Below are 17,977 nucleotides of genomic sequence, written 5' to 3' on the forward strand. Positions count from 1 at the left end.
GATGCTGTCACTAACCTGCACCCCCCTTCTTCTCCAAGGCAGCATTTCAACATATTTTAAGATGGGATACTAAGTTGCACATTTAGTTGAAGAAACATACATGAATCATTTAAAAAACAAAGAACTGGATAACCTGCATACTTCATGTGCAATGAGTGACATAAACTACTGAATGAATGTTTGATTCACTTATCAGTCTGCAAAATGTATTGCAAATGCAGGGAGAAGCTAATTTTAATTCATGGGAGAAAGATCTTCAACAAATCCTGATTTGTTTGCATGTATATTTTTATGCAACCTGAATGTGATTTATTTCTGAATAATGATGCATGTGATTGAACTTCATGCGTCTTTTTTTTTTTTAAATGTAGAACATTAGGAATTTGAAAAACTGGGAACAAATTATTGACTTCTTGTTGGTTGACTCATTCACTTCTTTTTAACTGAAGGTATAAGTCACTGACTAAATGTAATAAATTTGCACATTCGTAAAAATGTAACAAATGTGCCTTTTAGGAGACATTCAAAAATACAATTTAATAATCAAAAGCAGTAATTGCTAAAAAGAAAGACTAATTTATGCTTTTCTGTTTTCATGTTCCCCATTTAACCAATAATTCCAGCCTTTATTATCTCAGCTCTTGCCTCGGTACAGTCCCCCTCCCCCACAAATGGCAACCTCCTAATTTAATGCCATTTTAAAAATTACTTTTTAAAAAACCTCCACCTACAAGCTGTAGTTGCTTAATCAACTGCGGCAGGAGGGGGGGATTTGAACCCTCAGTGCTGTATGTTATGATAGATTTCTGGTGCAGACTCATAAGTTCTGATGTTTATCTAGACAAACTGCATTGCGTGCACATAGGAATCAGTTAGGCCTGAAGCTTGCAGAAGTACCCCAAAAAGGGGTGGGGATAAATGACCCTAATGGAGTGGGAAGAGAACATCTGCAAGGCAGCCTAATTTGGAATGAACATGCAGAGTGGGCCCAGAATGCTAATTGTTAAGAATAAAAACAGAAAAACAGGAAGGTGGAAGAATGTAACAGAGTAGCTCAATGGAGGGCATGACAGGCTGACTGGCACCATAAACAAGAAACAAGAACTGTTGCCATATTTTCTTGCAAGTCCCACTTCTTCCATACATTCCTGAACTTGCTGCCCATGAAGCTATACTTGAATTTGTAACTGGTGATCTCACGAGGCAGGGAGGTTCTTTGGTAAGAGGCATTGCCTAAGAAACCTAAGCCCCACCCCCTCCACCAATCCAGCACCTTGAATCGCGCTTGGCAGCCAACTGGGAATCCTGGGTATGTTTAGAAGCCAGGGCTGGGTATGTTTATGCAGCGCCAGGGTACAAAGATCCACCTGGTGCCCCCTCCCCCAGGTTGCCCAGTCCCAGGTGCACAGGACGGTGGAGCTGACCGCCCAGCCGCCTCAGAGTCTCACTGGCTCCATCGCTCCCGAACTCGCGGCACAGAGCTGCCCACAGCAGAAGAGCCCGACGCGGCACTCCGACCGACGGACGGGCTCTTCCCCGAACTCAACTCTCGGGCCCCGGACTCTCGGCCTGCCGTCCCCGAGAGCCCAGCATCCAGGTGCCCTGCACCCCTAGCGCCTATGGGTAGGACGGCCCTGTTAGAAGCACATGTGGAGGTATGCTGGTTCATGTGAAATTTACCCTGCCTGTTAAAAGTGAACAGCTTGGCAAGGTGACATCCCTGGTTGATTCAGTGGAGCGAATGCCGTCTTCACCTACTTTACCAGTGGCTCCGACTAATTCTAACTGACAAGACCATCTCTTTGTTGAGAGATAGGCCGAGGGGCTCTTGCTGAGAGCAGCCTGTGACCTTTCCTTGTCACATTAACACTCCTCGCCGTAATCAGTCAGGCGAACGGGACTGAAATGATCCCACCGTGGCACACTGGGCCAATTTATAATCTCCTCGTAGGAGTGTTTGCGATAAGGCAGCTAAGGAGCAAAGCAATAAATACTAGTAAATAGCAACATGCCCACCAAATGGTGAAAAGGTAGCCTAGAGGTGGGTGAGTCCTTGAAAAATGAGAAGCGTTTGTCTGCCCCAGGCCTAGCAGAGTGTGTCCTTGCCCTCATAGTCCAGCGCTCAGCTGTTTCCCCAGAGAGTAGCTGTGGCAAGATGGCTACTTGTGCACTGCCAAATAAGAGGAAATGCGTTGCCAGCAAGGAGAACAAAGGGGTGTGCATTTGCATAAAAAATTGCATATGTTAATGTATATGCAGCTTTCAGACTGTCTCTCCCTTCCATGCCAGTAAAGACACTGGGCAATCAGACAGTCTCTCAGGCAGCTGGGATCTTATTATAGATCTGTGGTGAGGAACCTCTGGCCCACAGGCTTAGTTAGGCCTCCTAGGCCTAGAAGGTTGGCCCACCAGGCTATTTTTGTGAGCCATGCCCACCTTTCCCATGCCTGTTTTAGCCGCAGCTGCTGTGAAGAAAGAATCAGGCAGGGTCAGAGCATCACATTTCCCTGCTTTTGAGGCGGAACAAAGTGCCATCCCACTGCGCCATCTCTACCACCAGCGGAGGCATCAGAGGTGGGCATGAAGCTGCTTCAGGGCTTCCGCTGACCAAGGTGGCAGCTTTACCCTGCCTCATGGGTGGGCTGGGCCAGGAATTGAGAGTGCACTTGCAGCCAGAGACTGAAGTTACGTTCCCCTGGTGTCATATGTCTGCCCACCTGTCAAAGGGGCTTGTGGATGGTTACCAAGGTGTAGTCCTCCACTCCAGTTATAGCTAGAAGATACCATACTGTAAATATGTGAGCATGTAGGTTTGGATCCAGATCTAGAAGAAGAAGAAGAGTTTGGATTTGATATCCCGCCTTTCACTCCCCTTAAGGAGTCTCAAAGCGGCTAACATTCTCCTTTCCCTTCCTCCCCCACAACAAACACTCTGTGAGGTGAGTGGGGCTGAGAGACTTCAGAGAAGTGTGACTGGCCCAAGGTCACCCAGCACCTGCATGTGGAGGAGCGGAGACGCGAACCCGGTTCCCCAGATTAGGAGTCTACCGCTCTTAACCACTACACCACACTGGCTCACTCTAGTCATTCTTTTAAGGCTGTGGAAACTACAGGTGTCATCAGGGCCCCCAAACACAGCAGGGCTGAAAGAGTCCCCATCTCCCCATGAAACATTAAGTCCAGAGACTAAATCACCCACCTGTACCATTGCTGCTATCCTAGTTCCACCCTGTGTCAAAGAGCAGTGGAGTGCCACCATTTGGGTTGGCACAGGGCTGCTTTGTCCTAATGTAGGGGCTGGGAACCTTTGGCCCACAGGCCTCCCTATTTAGCCCACAAGGCCATTTTGGCCAAGCTGCACCCACCTGTCCTACACCTGACATCAGGGGCAGGCTTGGATGCAGTCGGGCCAAAGGGGGTGGTGCTATGCAAGCACTGTTGATCAGCTGATGGGTGGCACCAGAAGTGCCAACAACCAGCTGATTGCAAAGCCCTGACATAGGGGCATGGGAAGCTGCCTTATATGGAGTCAAGCCTATTGGTCCATCTTCCTCAGTACTGTCCATGCCGGCTGGCAGTGGCTTTCCAGGGTTTCAGACAGGAAGTCTCTCCCAGCCGCACCTGGAAATGCCAGGGATTGAACCTGGTTCCTTCTGCAAGCCAAGCAGGTGCTGTGCCCCTGAGCAATGTCCCCGACAACAGCTCCAGCCTGATGTATTCTGGAATCAACAGCACCAGGGATGAGTCAATGACTTCAGCAACAGCAGCTAGTTGTCAAGTTGCAAAAAGATGGTGATGTTGCAAGCTAACTGTCAAGGAAATCGGAACGCTTTTTCCTAGAGTTTCCTTAAAGGTAAACTGCTCCATCAGATTCTTTCTGTGTCCCTGACCAAGTCTCTAGCTCTTACCCTGCATTGAGACGGAAATAAGACTGACTCTCCTAATCAATTCAAAAGTACCCTATGATGATTAAAAAATAACTATAAGTCATGCTCAAGTCATGCCACGTATGTGAAGAGCTCTGCTGGGTCAAGGCCAAAGGCCCGTCCAGTCCAGCATCCTGCTGTCACACTGGGAAGCCAGATGCATTTGGGAAGGCCACAAGCAGGACTTATGTCCTTTCTCTACCTGATTCCCAGCAAATGATATTCAGAAGCCCTTCAACACTGCCTTCCACAGTGGAGGGAGAACATCACCATCACGACTACCAGCCACTGATAGCCTTAATCTCAATGAATGTGTACCATCCCAACTGGCAAGGGCCATTGCTCAGTGGCAGAGCATGCCGGTTCCAGGCCCAATCCTCAACTTGGGGGGCGGGGGGGGGGAGGAGGCAGCTAGGAGAGAATCCTGTCTGAAATTCTGGAGAGCCACTGTTGACAGGGTAGACAATATTGAGATAGGTGGACCAATGGTCTGGCTCAATATAAAATAGCATCCTTTGCTCCTCTGTTCCTCTTTTAAAGTCATCCAAGTTGGTTTCCGTCACTACATCTTGTGGGAGCAAATTCCATAGTTTAACTATGCACTGTATGTGAAGAAGTACCTTATTGTCTGTCCTGAATCTTCCAAAATTCAGCTGAGTTTGAGTATTATGAGTGGGGGAGAAAAACTGAGCTGTAAAAGCTCAGGCTGCGATCCTATGCACAGACTCCCCTTGCTTGGACACAGTGGGACTTACTTCTGAGTAAACTCACAGGAGATTGCACTGGCAGCTGAGAAACACTACTTTGTGTGTATGCAACGCAACTTGTATTCTCTCATTCTGGGGTCAATCTGCAGCAGTAGGACAGGTACAAATAAAGGGCCAGCCTTCCTTCCTCTCCTGCAGCTTCCCCCAAATCGAGTGCCCTCCAGCTGCTTTGGACTACAACTACCACCAGCCCCAATGCTTGCTAGGACTGATGGGAGTTGGAGTCCTAAACAGTTGCTGGGCACCAGGGTGAAGCAGTTATATATTCTTAACCTGGTTTGCATCTTGTGATCTGTCTATGCTGACTAAAGACTTCTAGTCACCTTATAAATATGAAATGGTGATTAAGACTTATGATTTCATCAGCCTTTTAAAGCTACCTCATTCTCAGTTATTGCAATTATAATGAAATTAAGGGAATATCGGAAATATTATCTGGTATGAATGGTTAAGTGGCAGAATTCCTAACATGTTGTTGTTTAGAAGCTGTTTGTCATGGAATTCGACACACTTTGTTGCATCCTTAGATTTTATATTTGTTTTCCAATTAAAAAAAAACTAAAAAATAGTGTCATTTATATCTGCTTGCCAATGGGCTCTGTGCAGTTAAACATAGCAACAAAAGAATTACAGAGTTGCAAGGGACATCGTAGGTACCTACTCTGTCTGCCAAGCAAGCTGTGTAACTCAGAAAGGTTGTATATTCAATAATAATAATAATAATAATAATAATAATAATAATAATAATAATATTTCGTTGCTGCTTGCTGCCGGCTTATGGTTGGGCATATGCTTCTTTCGATCCATTTTTTAAAAATAGCAGGGACGATCCCCAATTCCGCTGGGGGTAAAAACGGCGGTGACTCACCCAGCTCCCGTCTGGCACCTCTGCGCGCCCCCTCCGGGCCGTCGGGGGCGGGAAGGAGACGCCGCGCTGGAATTCTAATTCAGAACCTGGTTGGGGTCTAGCTGGTGGCGACGTCACTCGCGGGGCGGGGCTGAGCTCTCGGGAGCTGCATAAATGGGCGCCAAGAAGCCCCGAAAGGGAACCGAAGCGGAGCATCGCTCAGTGCTGGGAAGGACTGAGGGGACGCAGCGGCAAGTGGGGACAGGGAGCACGAGAGAAAGGCGCTTTTCCGGACCCAGTTCCCTTAGCTACATCACTTCCAAGGTAAGGACTGGCTGTTAAGGCGGGGTAACTTTTGGCGTGGGGGGGGAATCGGGGGGCGGTTGTTCGACGGCAGAGTCCCGCTGCATTTGGGCAGAGGATTGGGGGGGGCGGCATCCCGCGATCAAGCTCACCAGGATCTTTCGGAAGGGGTCGAGCGAGGACTTGGTGGGGGCGGAATCCGCTTTGCTGCCTCTGTCCCGAGCTGGACATGGCAGAGACTCCCACCCAGTTGTGCGTTCGAGAGACGATCACACCAGGCAGTTGCGAGAGTCGTGGAAGAGCTACTTTCTCCTCGTTTCTTTGCTCTGCGTCTCTGTCATGCATGGGTCGGCAACTCTGCTCCGGATTAGGGATGGAACCGCGCAGGAAGGGGCGTTCGTTCTCCTGTGGACAAGGAGCCCTTGCTGGATCAGGCTAACGTGGTCCGTCTAGTCCAGCATCCTGATCTCAAAGTGGCCAGCCAGACGCCTCTGGGAAGCCCGCAAGGAGGGCAGGAGCGCAGCCCTTCTCTCGCCCCGTCCAGCACTGAGGCATCGCCTCGGGCCACCGACGGCGAGGCGGAACATAGTGACTAGTATCCCTTGATATCCTTTGGGGGAGAGAGCGAGCAAGAAGTCGCTTCTTTCACTCTCTCTCAATGCATTGTTCGCGACAGTGAGTGTGTGGATTTGGAGTTTCCCGCTTACTCCGGATTGAGTTCGGAGCTAGAGAGAGTGTTGCTGTGATGTCCGCCCCTGCCTCTTTCCTGTTAAAAGCGTGCCTCTCGCCCAGTGTGGAAGGCAGGCGCACCGTAGCCAAGAAGGGGGGTGGGCGCGCGCTTATACCGGATTAGTGCAAGTGCCGTGTAAACGCCCTGAAACGTCTTTCCTCCGCTCTGCCTAGGCGCCCCCATGACCCTGAACCGCGGCGACAAGCTGAGGTACCTGGACAAGCGGCGGGGCAGCACGCCCTTCGCGGCGCACCACCTGCAGCAGCAGCACCTGCACCGGCGCAGCATGCCCGTGGACGAGCGCGAGCTGCAGGCGTCGCTGCCGCCGTCCCCTCGAGGCGAGCTCTCGCAGCTGATGCGCTGCACCTCCTACAGCCCCGCCGACGACGAGGAGGCGCACCGCCAGGGCTGGGCGTCCGACTCCTCCGACTCCGTCATCTCCTCCGGCAGCGACTCGGACAGCAACCTCTACAAAGTCATCCTGCTGGGCGAGCACGGCGTGGGCAAGACCAGCCTGGCCAGGATCTTCGGAGGGGTGGAAGACTGCCCGGATGCCGAGGAAGCTGGTGAGTGCGGCGGAAAGGGGCAGACTCCGGGGGTGGGGCGCAGACGGGGGACAGCGTGGTGCAATGGTTAGAGTGTTGGACTAGGACCCAGGAGCGCAGGGTTCAAATCCCCACTCAGCCATGGAGCTCCCTGGGTCACCTTGGGCCAGCCTCACCGACCTCACAGGGTTGTTGTGATGACAAAATCAAAAGTTAGTGGAGAATCCTGTGTGCCAGGTCCAGCTCCTTGGGGGAAAGACAGGATAGAAATAGTTTAATAATAAATAAATTCAAAAGCTAGCAGATCTGGAGATCTGCTGGGGAATTGGATCTGCAGAGGGCTGTATGCCTGAGCAATGTATGGATCAGTCCACCACTGCCTGTCCACGAATCAAGGAACACAGGAAGCTGCTTTATACTGAGCCTGACCACCTACTGGCTTATTATTGTCCACACTGACTGACAGCAGCTCTCCAGGGTTTTCATGCAGGAAGTCTTCCCCAGCCCTCCCAGGAGATGCTGAGCATCAGTGCTGGGATGGAACTTCCTCAAAGAATTAGGAGCATGGGGAATGGCAGCATACAGAATCACCAGAGCTATAGGTCCATTTAGCTCAGTATTGTCTGCACAGACTGGCAGTGCTTCCTGAGAGTTTCAGATAGGGAGTATCTCCCAGCCCTACCAGGAGAGGCCAGAGACTGAACCTGGGACCTTCTGCATGCAGAGCCCTCCTGGATCAGTCCAGTAGTCCACAGAGCTCAGCATCCTTTTCCCCACAGTGGCTAACCAGATTGCGCCTCTGGAAAGCCCACAAGCTGATAGGCTTTCTTCATTCATCATGGTTTTTTTATTGCCTCTCTTTAAAGCCATCTCTGCTGGTGGCCACTTCCCCTTTTGTAGTAGCAAATTCCCCATGGTAATACTGTACTATGTGTGGGGGTGGATTAAGATCTTTAGAGACCCAAAGCACTGCAAAGATTATGGTTCCACCATATGTAATTCAGAAGAAAAAGAGTATTAAACTGCAAAAAAAAAAAAATGTTTTTCAAAATGACACAAAGTTTACAAGTATGCTGAAATGTCCATACATGTGTGTCATGTGAAACACCTGATCTTAGTCCCTTGTTTTATTTTGATATGCACTAGTGGGGTTTCTCCCTGGTTTAGTTGGGGAGAAGTAATAAAAAGAGAACAGAAAAATGGGGGAAGCATGTGCAGTGTAAAGAAATCAAATGTCAAATTCCTGTCTCCACCCCATTCTCTTTGTGTGTAAAACAGAGTTGCGTTCAGGCCAACTCTGTTTCATTTGGCAACACAGAACTCTAGCATTGACAACATCAGACATCCGTACAATACTTGTGGGCTTCCCTAGCAATGGTGCTGAGGACACTGAAGGGGCACAGCTTCTAGGAAGCTTTGACCCCCCCCCTAAGATTTTATGATATTTCAGTTCCCTTCAACCCTGACCATTGGGCATGCTGGCTGTGGCTGATGGCAATTGAAGGCCAGCAACTTTTGGAGGGTCACTGATCCCCCATGCCTGCTGTAGAATAAGTTAAAATGATTCTTTGGTGGGGAGGGGGAACTTGTTGGAGAATATTCAGGGGGGTTGGATTCATGTATAATTACTGTGAAAGTAACTTGGAATTACTTAGAAAGTTTTGTATTAAAACTGTTGCCTTTTAGAAATTTATTTTTATTAGTTTTCAAATTATTATGGAACCACAGAGACAAGTAACCAACCAAACCAAAATACTGTATCCAACTAAAGACAAAACATACAAAACCTAAGCATATTAACTAACAACACCCAGTCTAAAATAATGACTACCATATTTCTCTGAATGGCATGGGCAGAGATGCTTGTAAACCTGAAATTAAACTATAGGAAATAAAATCCCACTATACTGAAGAGAAATGATCTGGATCTTCCTGTCGCTTGAGTGTTATTTTTGTTCTGCATTGACTAAATTCCAGAGGGTTTTTTAAATTAACACCATAAGGATATAGTCAGATTAAAAAAAATAATCACACCTGTGGCTATGGCAGGTGTGTCTGTTGTTTGACTGAAAAAAGTAGATTGAAGGAAGCTCAAATTCTGCCTGTTGCATTTTGTTATTTGAAAAATATGCCTTGTGTGTGTTTTATCTTCCATACTTTGGTTGTTGTTGCTTGAATAGTTGAATAGCCACCTCCACCACTTCTTCCCAATCAAACCTGAATAAAGCAAAATAAATGTTAAAACATGGCTTGCATTGCATTCATTCAATGTCCTTTTCCCATCAAGTGCTGTGCTGGAACTGTTTGTACAACAATAAATTTAGAAGGGATGATAATTGGAAGCAGTACAAGGATGGCAGAGGCTGCTTTGTTTATGCACCAGATAAGGAGTTGTATCACCATCTAGTTTGTTCAGGTGCTTAAGCTTAACTGCACAGTTAAGCTGCTGTTTTATATTTCAACTGATTTGGCACCTCAGTCTTAAAACACATCTGCTTTGACTAGAGTCCCAGGATTTTCAAATGGAGCTAAATTCCCAAATCCTACCACCCTATGGCTACTCTCCTGGTAGTCTTACTTTGCAGTAAACATGCGTAATGTTGCACTAGATGTAATATTAAGCATGTTTGCTGAAAAGCATTTTAAGAGTTACAGTCCCATGGAGTTGTCTTAACTGGATTTTGGATCTGACTCTCTGGTGCTCTTAATCCAACAAATATCTTACAATAAACATTTTGTGGTCCCTTCCAACTCTACAATTCTATGAATCTTGAGGGGGGGATTATGTTATCCTAATGTCTTTTTAATTTCCTTTATAGGCAACACATATGACAGATCTATCATAGTTGATGGTGAGGAAGCTTCTCTGGTGGTGTTCGACATTTGGGAGCAGGTAATGTCTTATTTACTTTAAATGTTGCATAGATTCAGGGCTTTTTTCCTGGGGGGAGGCAGGGGTACGCATACCCCTAAACATTTTGTGAATCTAAGTTTGGCCTCATTGAGGGGCAGTATTTCAATATGAGTAGGAAAATGAGAGTACCCCTAAACATTTTTGAAGAAAAAAAGCACTGCATAGATTTGTATCCCATTTTGTGGCCCAAATTATTTTCATGTGTTCTAGTGCTTGCTTGCAACAAGTTAAGCAGCATTCTGTGTAAATTAGTAATATCTTTAAACAGATAACCAGTTCATAAAGCAGTAAAGCACAAAGATCTGGATGTAGCAAACTTAAGTCTGTGTGTACACTACTGTATATCTTTAAAGCACATTCAAAACACACTTTCTCTCAACAAATTATGGGCACTGTAGTTTATCCCTCAGAGTTACAATTCCCAGCAACTCAAAGCAAACTAGAGTGTCCAGAGTTATTTGGGGAGGGAATATGTTTTGAATGTACTTTAAAGGCACAGTGTGCACCCTGCCATACTACAGTACTATAAATGCTTGCATTGCTGTGCCTTCTTACCCCTTCTTGGTCCCTTCCATATCTTGCCTCCAGTGCAGGTCTGGGGAATCTTTGAGCTGCTGCATATTTCTGAACTATAAGACCATCACCATTGGCTATGCTTCCTGGGGCTGATGGGAGTTGTAGTTCAGCAACATGTGGAGGGCCAAAAACTCTCCACCCATATTCTGCTGGCTTGTTCGTTAAATCCAAGTACGGTAACCATTCTTACTTAGAGCTTTAACATATGCAAGGGTCAGCAACCTTGTCCAGCCGTGGGCTCGTCCACCGTCCCTCAGACCATGTGGTGGGCTGGACTATATTATAAAAAAAAAATATGAACAAATTCCTATGCCCCACAAATAACCCAGATTAAATAAAAACACACATTCTACTCATGTAAAAACACCAGGCAGGCCCCACAAATAACCCAGAGATGCATTTTAAATAAAAGCACACATTCTACTCATGTAAAAACACACTGATTCCTGGACCGTCCACGGGCTGGAGTGAGAAGGCAATTGGGCTGTATCCAGCCCCTGGGCCTTAGGTTGCCTACCCCTGGCATATAGCCACCTTGATTTGGCCAAGGCTCATATATACCAGGCAGGTATAGGAGTGCCCTTTTGTGGGGATTTTCTGGAAGAGGTTTAATTTTTTAAAAGTGTTTTGATTGTCCAACATCCATTTCCCTGGCCATGAGGTCTAGTGGCTTACTTTAAAAATTTGATCCACAGTGGGATGATTCCTCCCCTAACTCAAGTTACTAAAATAGTTACCAAGTAAAAAATGTCTAACCTAATGTTTACTTTGTTCAGTACAAACATCTCTATTCCTATTTTTAACTGCAGGATGATAGTCAATGGCTCCAGAACCACTGTATGAAAATGGGGGACGCTTACATCATCGTCTACTCAGTGACAGACAAAGTTAGCTTTGAGAAGGCCTCTGAGCTGAGAATTCAGCTACGAAGAGCAAGACAAACGGAGGACATTCCGATAATTCTCGTAGGAAACAAAAGTGACCTGGTCCGATCACGAGAAGTTTCCGTAGATGGTAAGTTACCTTCTTCTAATATAAACTCAAGTGTTGGGCACTTTGTTGTTGGGAGTTGGTGGAGTTCTAACAGTGATTCTTGGGAAGAGTTTCCTAAATCGCTGAGCTCACCAAGAATTCAACTTGCACTGCTGCAGAGAGGTGGGGGGCAGAATGCAGGAGATGTGAAAGCCCCAACACTGCGTTTGTGGGGGCTGGTTTCACATATGCATGTTTACTGTTTGACTGCAAGATACAAATGATGACTTCCATGTGCCAATGGACCACTGTAGATCTAATCCCAAGCAGGATCCCTGAAAACATAGCAATATATAGCAAATATAGCAATATAGATCTAGGAAATGGAGCCGGTTCACATACTCTGGTGCCAATCCAGTGTAAAGAAGTCAAATGATGCTTGTGTTTGTGTGTGAACCAGCCATTTGTCACTGAAGTAAGTTGTCTAAACCTAGGCACTGTAATCCTGGCAGCCTGACCCTATAGAGGTTGACTACAAGTTTGAACATAGGAAAATGCCTTATACTGACTCAGTCCATTGGTCCATCTAGCTCAGTACAATCTACACTGAATGGCAGAGGCTCTCAATATTTCAGATGGGGGAACATCCCCAGGCCTATATGGAGATGTCGGGGATTGAACCTGGGACCTTCTGCATGCAAAGCAAATGCTCTATCACTAAGCTACAGCCCATACCCATGTATCTAACCAAGCGGATTCCTGAAACACTACAAGACATGCTTACCAGTATTGAGCTAGATGGCTAAATTGTCTGATTCAGTATAAGGCAGTTTCCTATGTATGTATGTGCCCACACTTGCACCAACATTTGACACTTGAGATAAGTGTTTCTAGTATCTTATTCCTGTGAGTGACTGTAATTCATTTTAACTGTTTTTAATATTGAATTTTAGTTTGCCATAACCTAGGACTGGTGGATAACAAATTGAATAATGATAATCTCCCACCCTATGATTTTCAACCCTTTCCACCAATATTTGGGAGGAGAGCATGTGCTTTGCTGGCACGTCACAGTTTTAAATAATTCGATGTCCTCCTTCTGCCCTCCAGAGGGACGTGCCTGCGCTGTTGTGTTTGACTGCAAATTCATCGAGACTTCAGCTGCTTTGCATCACAACGTCAAGGACCTGTTTGAGGGGATCATCCGGCAAATCCGGCTACGTAAAGACAGCAAAGAAGACAATGCCAGGCGGATGGCTAACACCAAAAGGCGGGAGAGCATCAGCAAGAAGGCCAAGCGATTCCTTGGGAGAATTGTAGCCAAGAATAACAAGAAGATGGCATTCAAGGCCAAATCCAAATCCTGCCACGACTTGTCAGTCCTTTAAAAAATGGCTTTCAGCAGGACCAGATGCTGTGTGTGTTTAGCGTGGGTTGTGAACATGCCTTTGACTGTTGAAAGTGTGTGTGGGGGGGAAAGGACTTTGAAAACACAAAGCTGCACAGTTGGGAGGAAAAATATGCTCCTTGATGCCTTACAGTTCCGAAGCAAGACTCGGAAGTAAGAATACTGTGTCTTCATGGGTAAAACGGTTTATAAGCTTCAGTGTGTGCAAGCTACTGAACTAATTTTCATTCAGCGGCTTTGTATGCCTGCATTCTCACTGTGTATATTTGCCAGCTGCCCTGTGGACACCAGGGATGCAAAGATAAGAATGGACAATGGTACACACACACAAAATGCAAAATGTATCACCATCAACTTGTCTCCTTTGCAGAGCAAAACTTGAATACATGTACGCAGGCTCGTACACTCTTCTCTTTGGTAAATATATTAAAAAGCAATCATCTTTTAAAAACTAAATGTGGGCTGGTATAAGGCCATTCAAAGCGCATTTGGATGAGTGAAAGGGAAAAAATGCAGAATAAATATAGTTTTTTGAAGTTTTAATTTGCACTTTCATTAACTGTTTAATTTGTTAAATTGTTTACATGCAGATTTTATAATAAAGTATTTCTGGTTATAATCTGTTATCATGTTTCTTTTTTCTTATAGTAAAGGCATTGGGAGAGCTAGTGGTATTTTAAAAGTGTCCAAAAAGCATATCATAGCATTCAAATCTTTATGCAGTAGCTTGCCCCCTAAATTAGGGGAGCTCCAGCAGTTGTATGCAAATACATGTAAGCCTCAGAGGGATTATTGTTGATTTTAAACGAAGCACACCTTGATAAATTGCTATTTTGAACAGAGGATCTCTCTCTCTCTCTCTCTCTCTCTCTCTCTCTCTCTCCATTGCAATCTTTCCCTGCTGATTTTCTTCATACTCCATTGGTTTCCCAAGCAGCCTTCCTCCCATAATAAGGCTATGGATAGATATGATTGCAAACAAGGCTGACTCCAAGTTTGAGTGAGCAGGCACCAGCACTGTAGTGGAACCTGCTGTGGTGCTTGGGCCTCAGATGTTCTATGGTGATGCTGGGCCTGATATTCAGTACTCAAGCTTTGGAACTCTGAGATAGCAAGGGAAGAGCCTGAAAATTAACAGCAAGTTGGCAAGGTATGGGTTGCACTCTCATTTCTTTCTCCCACTCTTCCATTCAAAACTGCAGCTTCCTAAGGATGCTTTCCTCTTTAAACTGAGTAGAAACAGAGTAGTACTGGTTTTTCCCCACGTAGTTCACGAACAGTCTAGAAGATCTATTGCACCTATTTTTTTTTGCCCATGAAAAGCGCATCTTGAGAAAGTAGTTTCATTCTGAAAATGAACACTCATTGCAGATTGAGTCTGTGTTATCCTGCAATGTGTCCATTTGCAAACAGACCTAAGTGATCCTGGTGATGTAGGAGGCATCCAAGATCACATACCAAGATCACAACCACCACTTCCTTCATTCACCTGGGGCATGTACAAGGTGGGAGAAGCGTGGATTACATATGAACATAAGATCCTGCTGGATCAGACCAACGCTCCATCTAGTCCAGCATCCTGCCAACAGAGGCCAACCAGATGCCTGTGGGAAAGCTGTAAGCCCAAGAGAACTCTCTCCTTCTGTGGGTCCAGCAAGGTATTCAGAAGCCTCTGACTGGAGGCAGAGCACAGCCATCATGGCCAGTAGCCAGTCGATAGCCCTCTCCTCCATGAATTTGTCTAATCCTCTAGTGGGAACGAGTTCCATATTTTCACTATGTGCTGCATGAAGAAGTCCTTTCTTTTCCCTGCCCTGAATCTTCCAACACTCGGCTTCAATGGGGGCCCATGAGCTCTAGCATTATGAGAGAAGGAGAAATGCTTTTCTCTATCATTTTCTCCATATCATGCAGAATTTTTTTTTACTTGCCTTTTCTCTAACCTAACCTAATCTAACCTAGTGAGGGTTTCTAAAAGTTTTCCAAGTAACCACACCCACCCCTGCAGGCAGCAAGAACTAGAATCAACTAGCAAGAACTAGAATCAATCTCAATTGAAAGCGGCATGTTGAGGGTGAAAACGAATAATTCCAGGTGGAGAAAAACTACACTTTTGCTATCCAAACAGGTTAGTGTGTATGCAGCCTCCATTTACAATTCTAGACCAGTTATAGGGCTTACGTCTGACTTGGCATGTATAGAATGTCTCTGTAAAATACAGCAGTGGCAGGGAGGCCTTCTGAATTTAGCCCTACACAGGTAGCCTAATGGCCATTGTTGATGTTCAAATGAATTCAGGCAAAAGGAACAAGTTAGCCCGCCTCATCCATGTAGCAGAGACTCTCAATGGATTGTACAGAAATGATACTCCTGACATTTTTTTGGACATTCACTCTTATTTATTACACACAATTTCAACCTGTTCTTTCATTTCAGCTATTGGTAGGATTAGAAAATAAAGTTTCAGCTGCTATAACCCTCTCTCTTTTACATTCCCGTTAAGCTTTTGGGAGCAAAATGGGGAGGCCATGATTATGTTCTTCTTGGAGACACAGCCAGCTCCAGCTGCTCCCACCACCTCCAAAGTGATAAGTTGAAAATGCATTTTAAAAATAAGTATAAGGCAGCATATGCTGCAAAGCCACTATTTAAAGCTCAGCTGTTCTCATGGTGCAATATATTACGATGCGTCAGTTGCAATAATGCAGCAGAGCACGTGTGACCGCAGGATCTCCTCAAGGACACAGTTAATGGTTGCGCTCATGAATACATCTCATTGTAAATCACACTCGGTTTTTATGGATAGGCCTCTTGAAAAACTCTCTTGAGCTGAAAATATTTGTCAGGAACAGAGGCTGTCATCAGCTAAATATTCCTATGGAAATCAAACAATACAAGTGTTGCACCTTTCAGGTGGTCAAAGTACTTTACAACTGATTACAGAATCATAGGATTGGAAGGAACCCCAAAAGCCATCTAGTTTAATCCTCTTCCAGTGCAGGAGACCTGCTGCCACACCCGCCCTGAGAGGTGGCCATTCTCCCTCCACTTAGGAATCTCTAATGAAGGATGACTCACCACCTTTCAAGACAATCTGTTTGACCCTCAAAGCAGGAGGTTCTTCCTAAATCAAAAGGGGTAGTTGAAATCCCCTTTCTTCAGCTCCTACCTTCTGGAGTGGCAGAAAACAAATTTGTTTCATCATTTATGAGACAGCCCTTCAAACACTGGAAGATTGCTATCTCTTCATCATCTCCTCTCCAGGCAAAGTACAGTGGTACCTCAAGTTACAGGCACTTCAAGTTACATACACTGCAGGCTACAGACTCCACTAACCCAGAAATAGTATCTCAGGTTAAGAACTTTGCTTCAGGATGAGAACAGAAATCTACCAGTGGCGGCACAGCAGCAGCGGGAGGCCCCATTAGCTAAAGTGGTGCTTCAGGTTAAGAACAGTTTCAAGTTAAGAACGGACCTCTGGAATGAATTAAGTTCTTAACCCGAGGTACCACTGTAATCTGTCAACCTTCAACATTTTCTGTTGGGACCATCTCCAGGTTCTTCACCATTTTTGTTGCCCTGCTCTCGATAGTATTTCTCAGAGCAGACTCACTGAAATTAATGGACATGACCAAGTTATGTCCATTAATTTCTACTTAGTTGAATGCCACCCGGTGGTGGTGGTGTTGTTGTTGCTGTTGTTTATATATGGCTATCACTGTACATGGCACTTTATAGCATGTCAGATTCAGGAAAGCTTATTTATATCTAGTCAGTTTGTCATACTAAGTGGCTGCTGCCAGAACTTTTTTTTTTTTTTGTAAAGTAGACACTGTCTACAATACCATCTATTCAAGAATGGGCTGACAAATTATGGAAATTTGTCATAATGACTCAGCTAAGACATTTTCTCAAATTCAGGGAGCAAAACAAAGACATTACAAATATATGATAGGGTGGATTAATGTTACTGCATATAGCAAAAAAGGGGGAGCTAGTTTCAAAGGCAAGCTATAGCTTCACAACACTTCAGTACTAATAAAGTAAAATATTTAAAAAACAGGCTGATTACACAAATTATTGTACAGTGGCATCACACTTATAATTAAAAAGAAGAAATCAGGGTAATTTATATAGGAAAATCTCATTTGGGAAATGGGATGAAGACAATCAAGCTTCTTCTTCCTCCATTATTTTCTTTTTCTTTTTCTGGGGCAGAAAATTGAAGACCTCTTCTTGTATGCAGATTCATAATCTCCTTCATGGCAAAAAAAGTTACAGAAGTGGGGCGCAATAAGGTAAGATAAAACTGAAAGGAGTACATACACAGTGAATTAAAGAAAGGAAAACCAGTTCTATAGTTATGCCAGGGGTGCCATCTCATCCTCAGGATTGTGGGTGCCTGACACTGCAACAAAGACATGCAACATCACACGCACACACCTGTATGTAGTGCATGGGACGTCACACGCATCACATGCAGGCGTGTATGTGTGACGTCGCATGTCCGTGTTACAATGGCCAGCAGCAGCTGCTCTTCCTCCTCTCCACAGCCAGTGAGGCACCCTTGTCTGTGGGAGGGGCTTGGACTTGAGGCAGAGAGACTATACCTCCACATCCAAGCCCCCCCCCCCAAAGGGTGCCTCCCTTGCTTGCTGCAGAGGGTGGAGCTAAACTGCTTCTCTCTGCCTCCTGTTGGCTTTTTTCATGGACTTTATATTATTCTGGGTGCCTAAGCACCTACAGCATCCTGGAGTTGGCTTCTGTGAGTTATGCAATTACTATCCTGTCATTGTTGTTGTCATTTATTCAGGGAAAGCCTTCTTCAACAAAAAAATATGTCTTCAAAAGCATGTTCAAAGCACGTTTCCAGCCTCCGTGTGCTGCTCTGTCCAGCCAGTCCGGAACAATGAGGCCAGAACACTCCTCTGTTCCCAAGCACAGCTTATTTATATCACTGTTGGTGCTGCACGTGCAAGTTCCATGTGT

General features: G+C 45.5%; 1 protein-coding gene across 1 annotated transcript; it reads left to right on the plus strand.

Moving 5' to 3' along the window:
- Window positions 1-5,734: 5,734 nt before the first annotated feature.
- On the plus strand, window positions 5,735-13,607 carry RRAD (RRAD, Ras related glycolysis inhibitor and calcium channel regulator). The gene is made up of 5 exons (XM_083515127.1): window positions 5,735-5,864; window positions 6,747-7,139; window positions 9,938-10,011; window positions 11,418-11,622; window positions 12,691-13,607. The coding sequence occupies exons 2-5, from the start codon at window positions 6,755-6,757 to the stop codon at window positions 12,966-12,968; spliced, it is 942 nt and encodes a 313-aa protein (XP_083371253.1). The 5' UTR covers window positions 5,735-5,864; window positions 6,747-6,754; the 3' UTR covers window positions 12,969-13,607.
- Window positions 13,608-17,977: the final 4,370 nt, after the last annotated feature.

This window comes from Podarcis liolepis, assembly GCF_965112155.1.
Source record: "Podarcis liolepis genome assembly, chromosome: 7".
Lineage (NCBI taxonomy): Eukaryota > Metazoa > Chordata > Lepidosauria > Squamata > Lacertidae > Podarcis > Podarcis liolepis.

Bases quoted from the DNA above. Each gene is read 5' to 3' on its own strand.
- RRAD (XM_083515127.1), top strand. From the start codon at position 6,755: ATGACCCTGAACCGCGGCGACAAGCTGAGGTACCTGGACAAGCGGCGG. The intron at 7,140-9,937 runs GTGAGTGCGGCG...TTTCCTTTATAG, and splicing joins CCCGGATGCCGAGGAAGCTG to GCAACACATATGACAGATCT. The intron at 11,623-12,690 runs GTAAGTTACCTT...TCTGCCCTCCAG, and splicing joins ACGAGAAGTTTCCGTAGATG to AGGGACGTGCCTGCGCTGTT.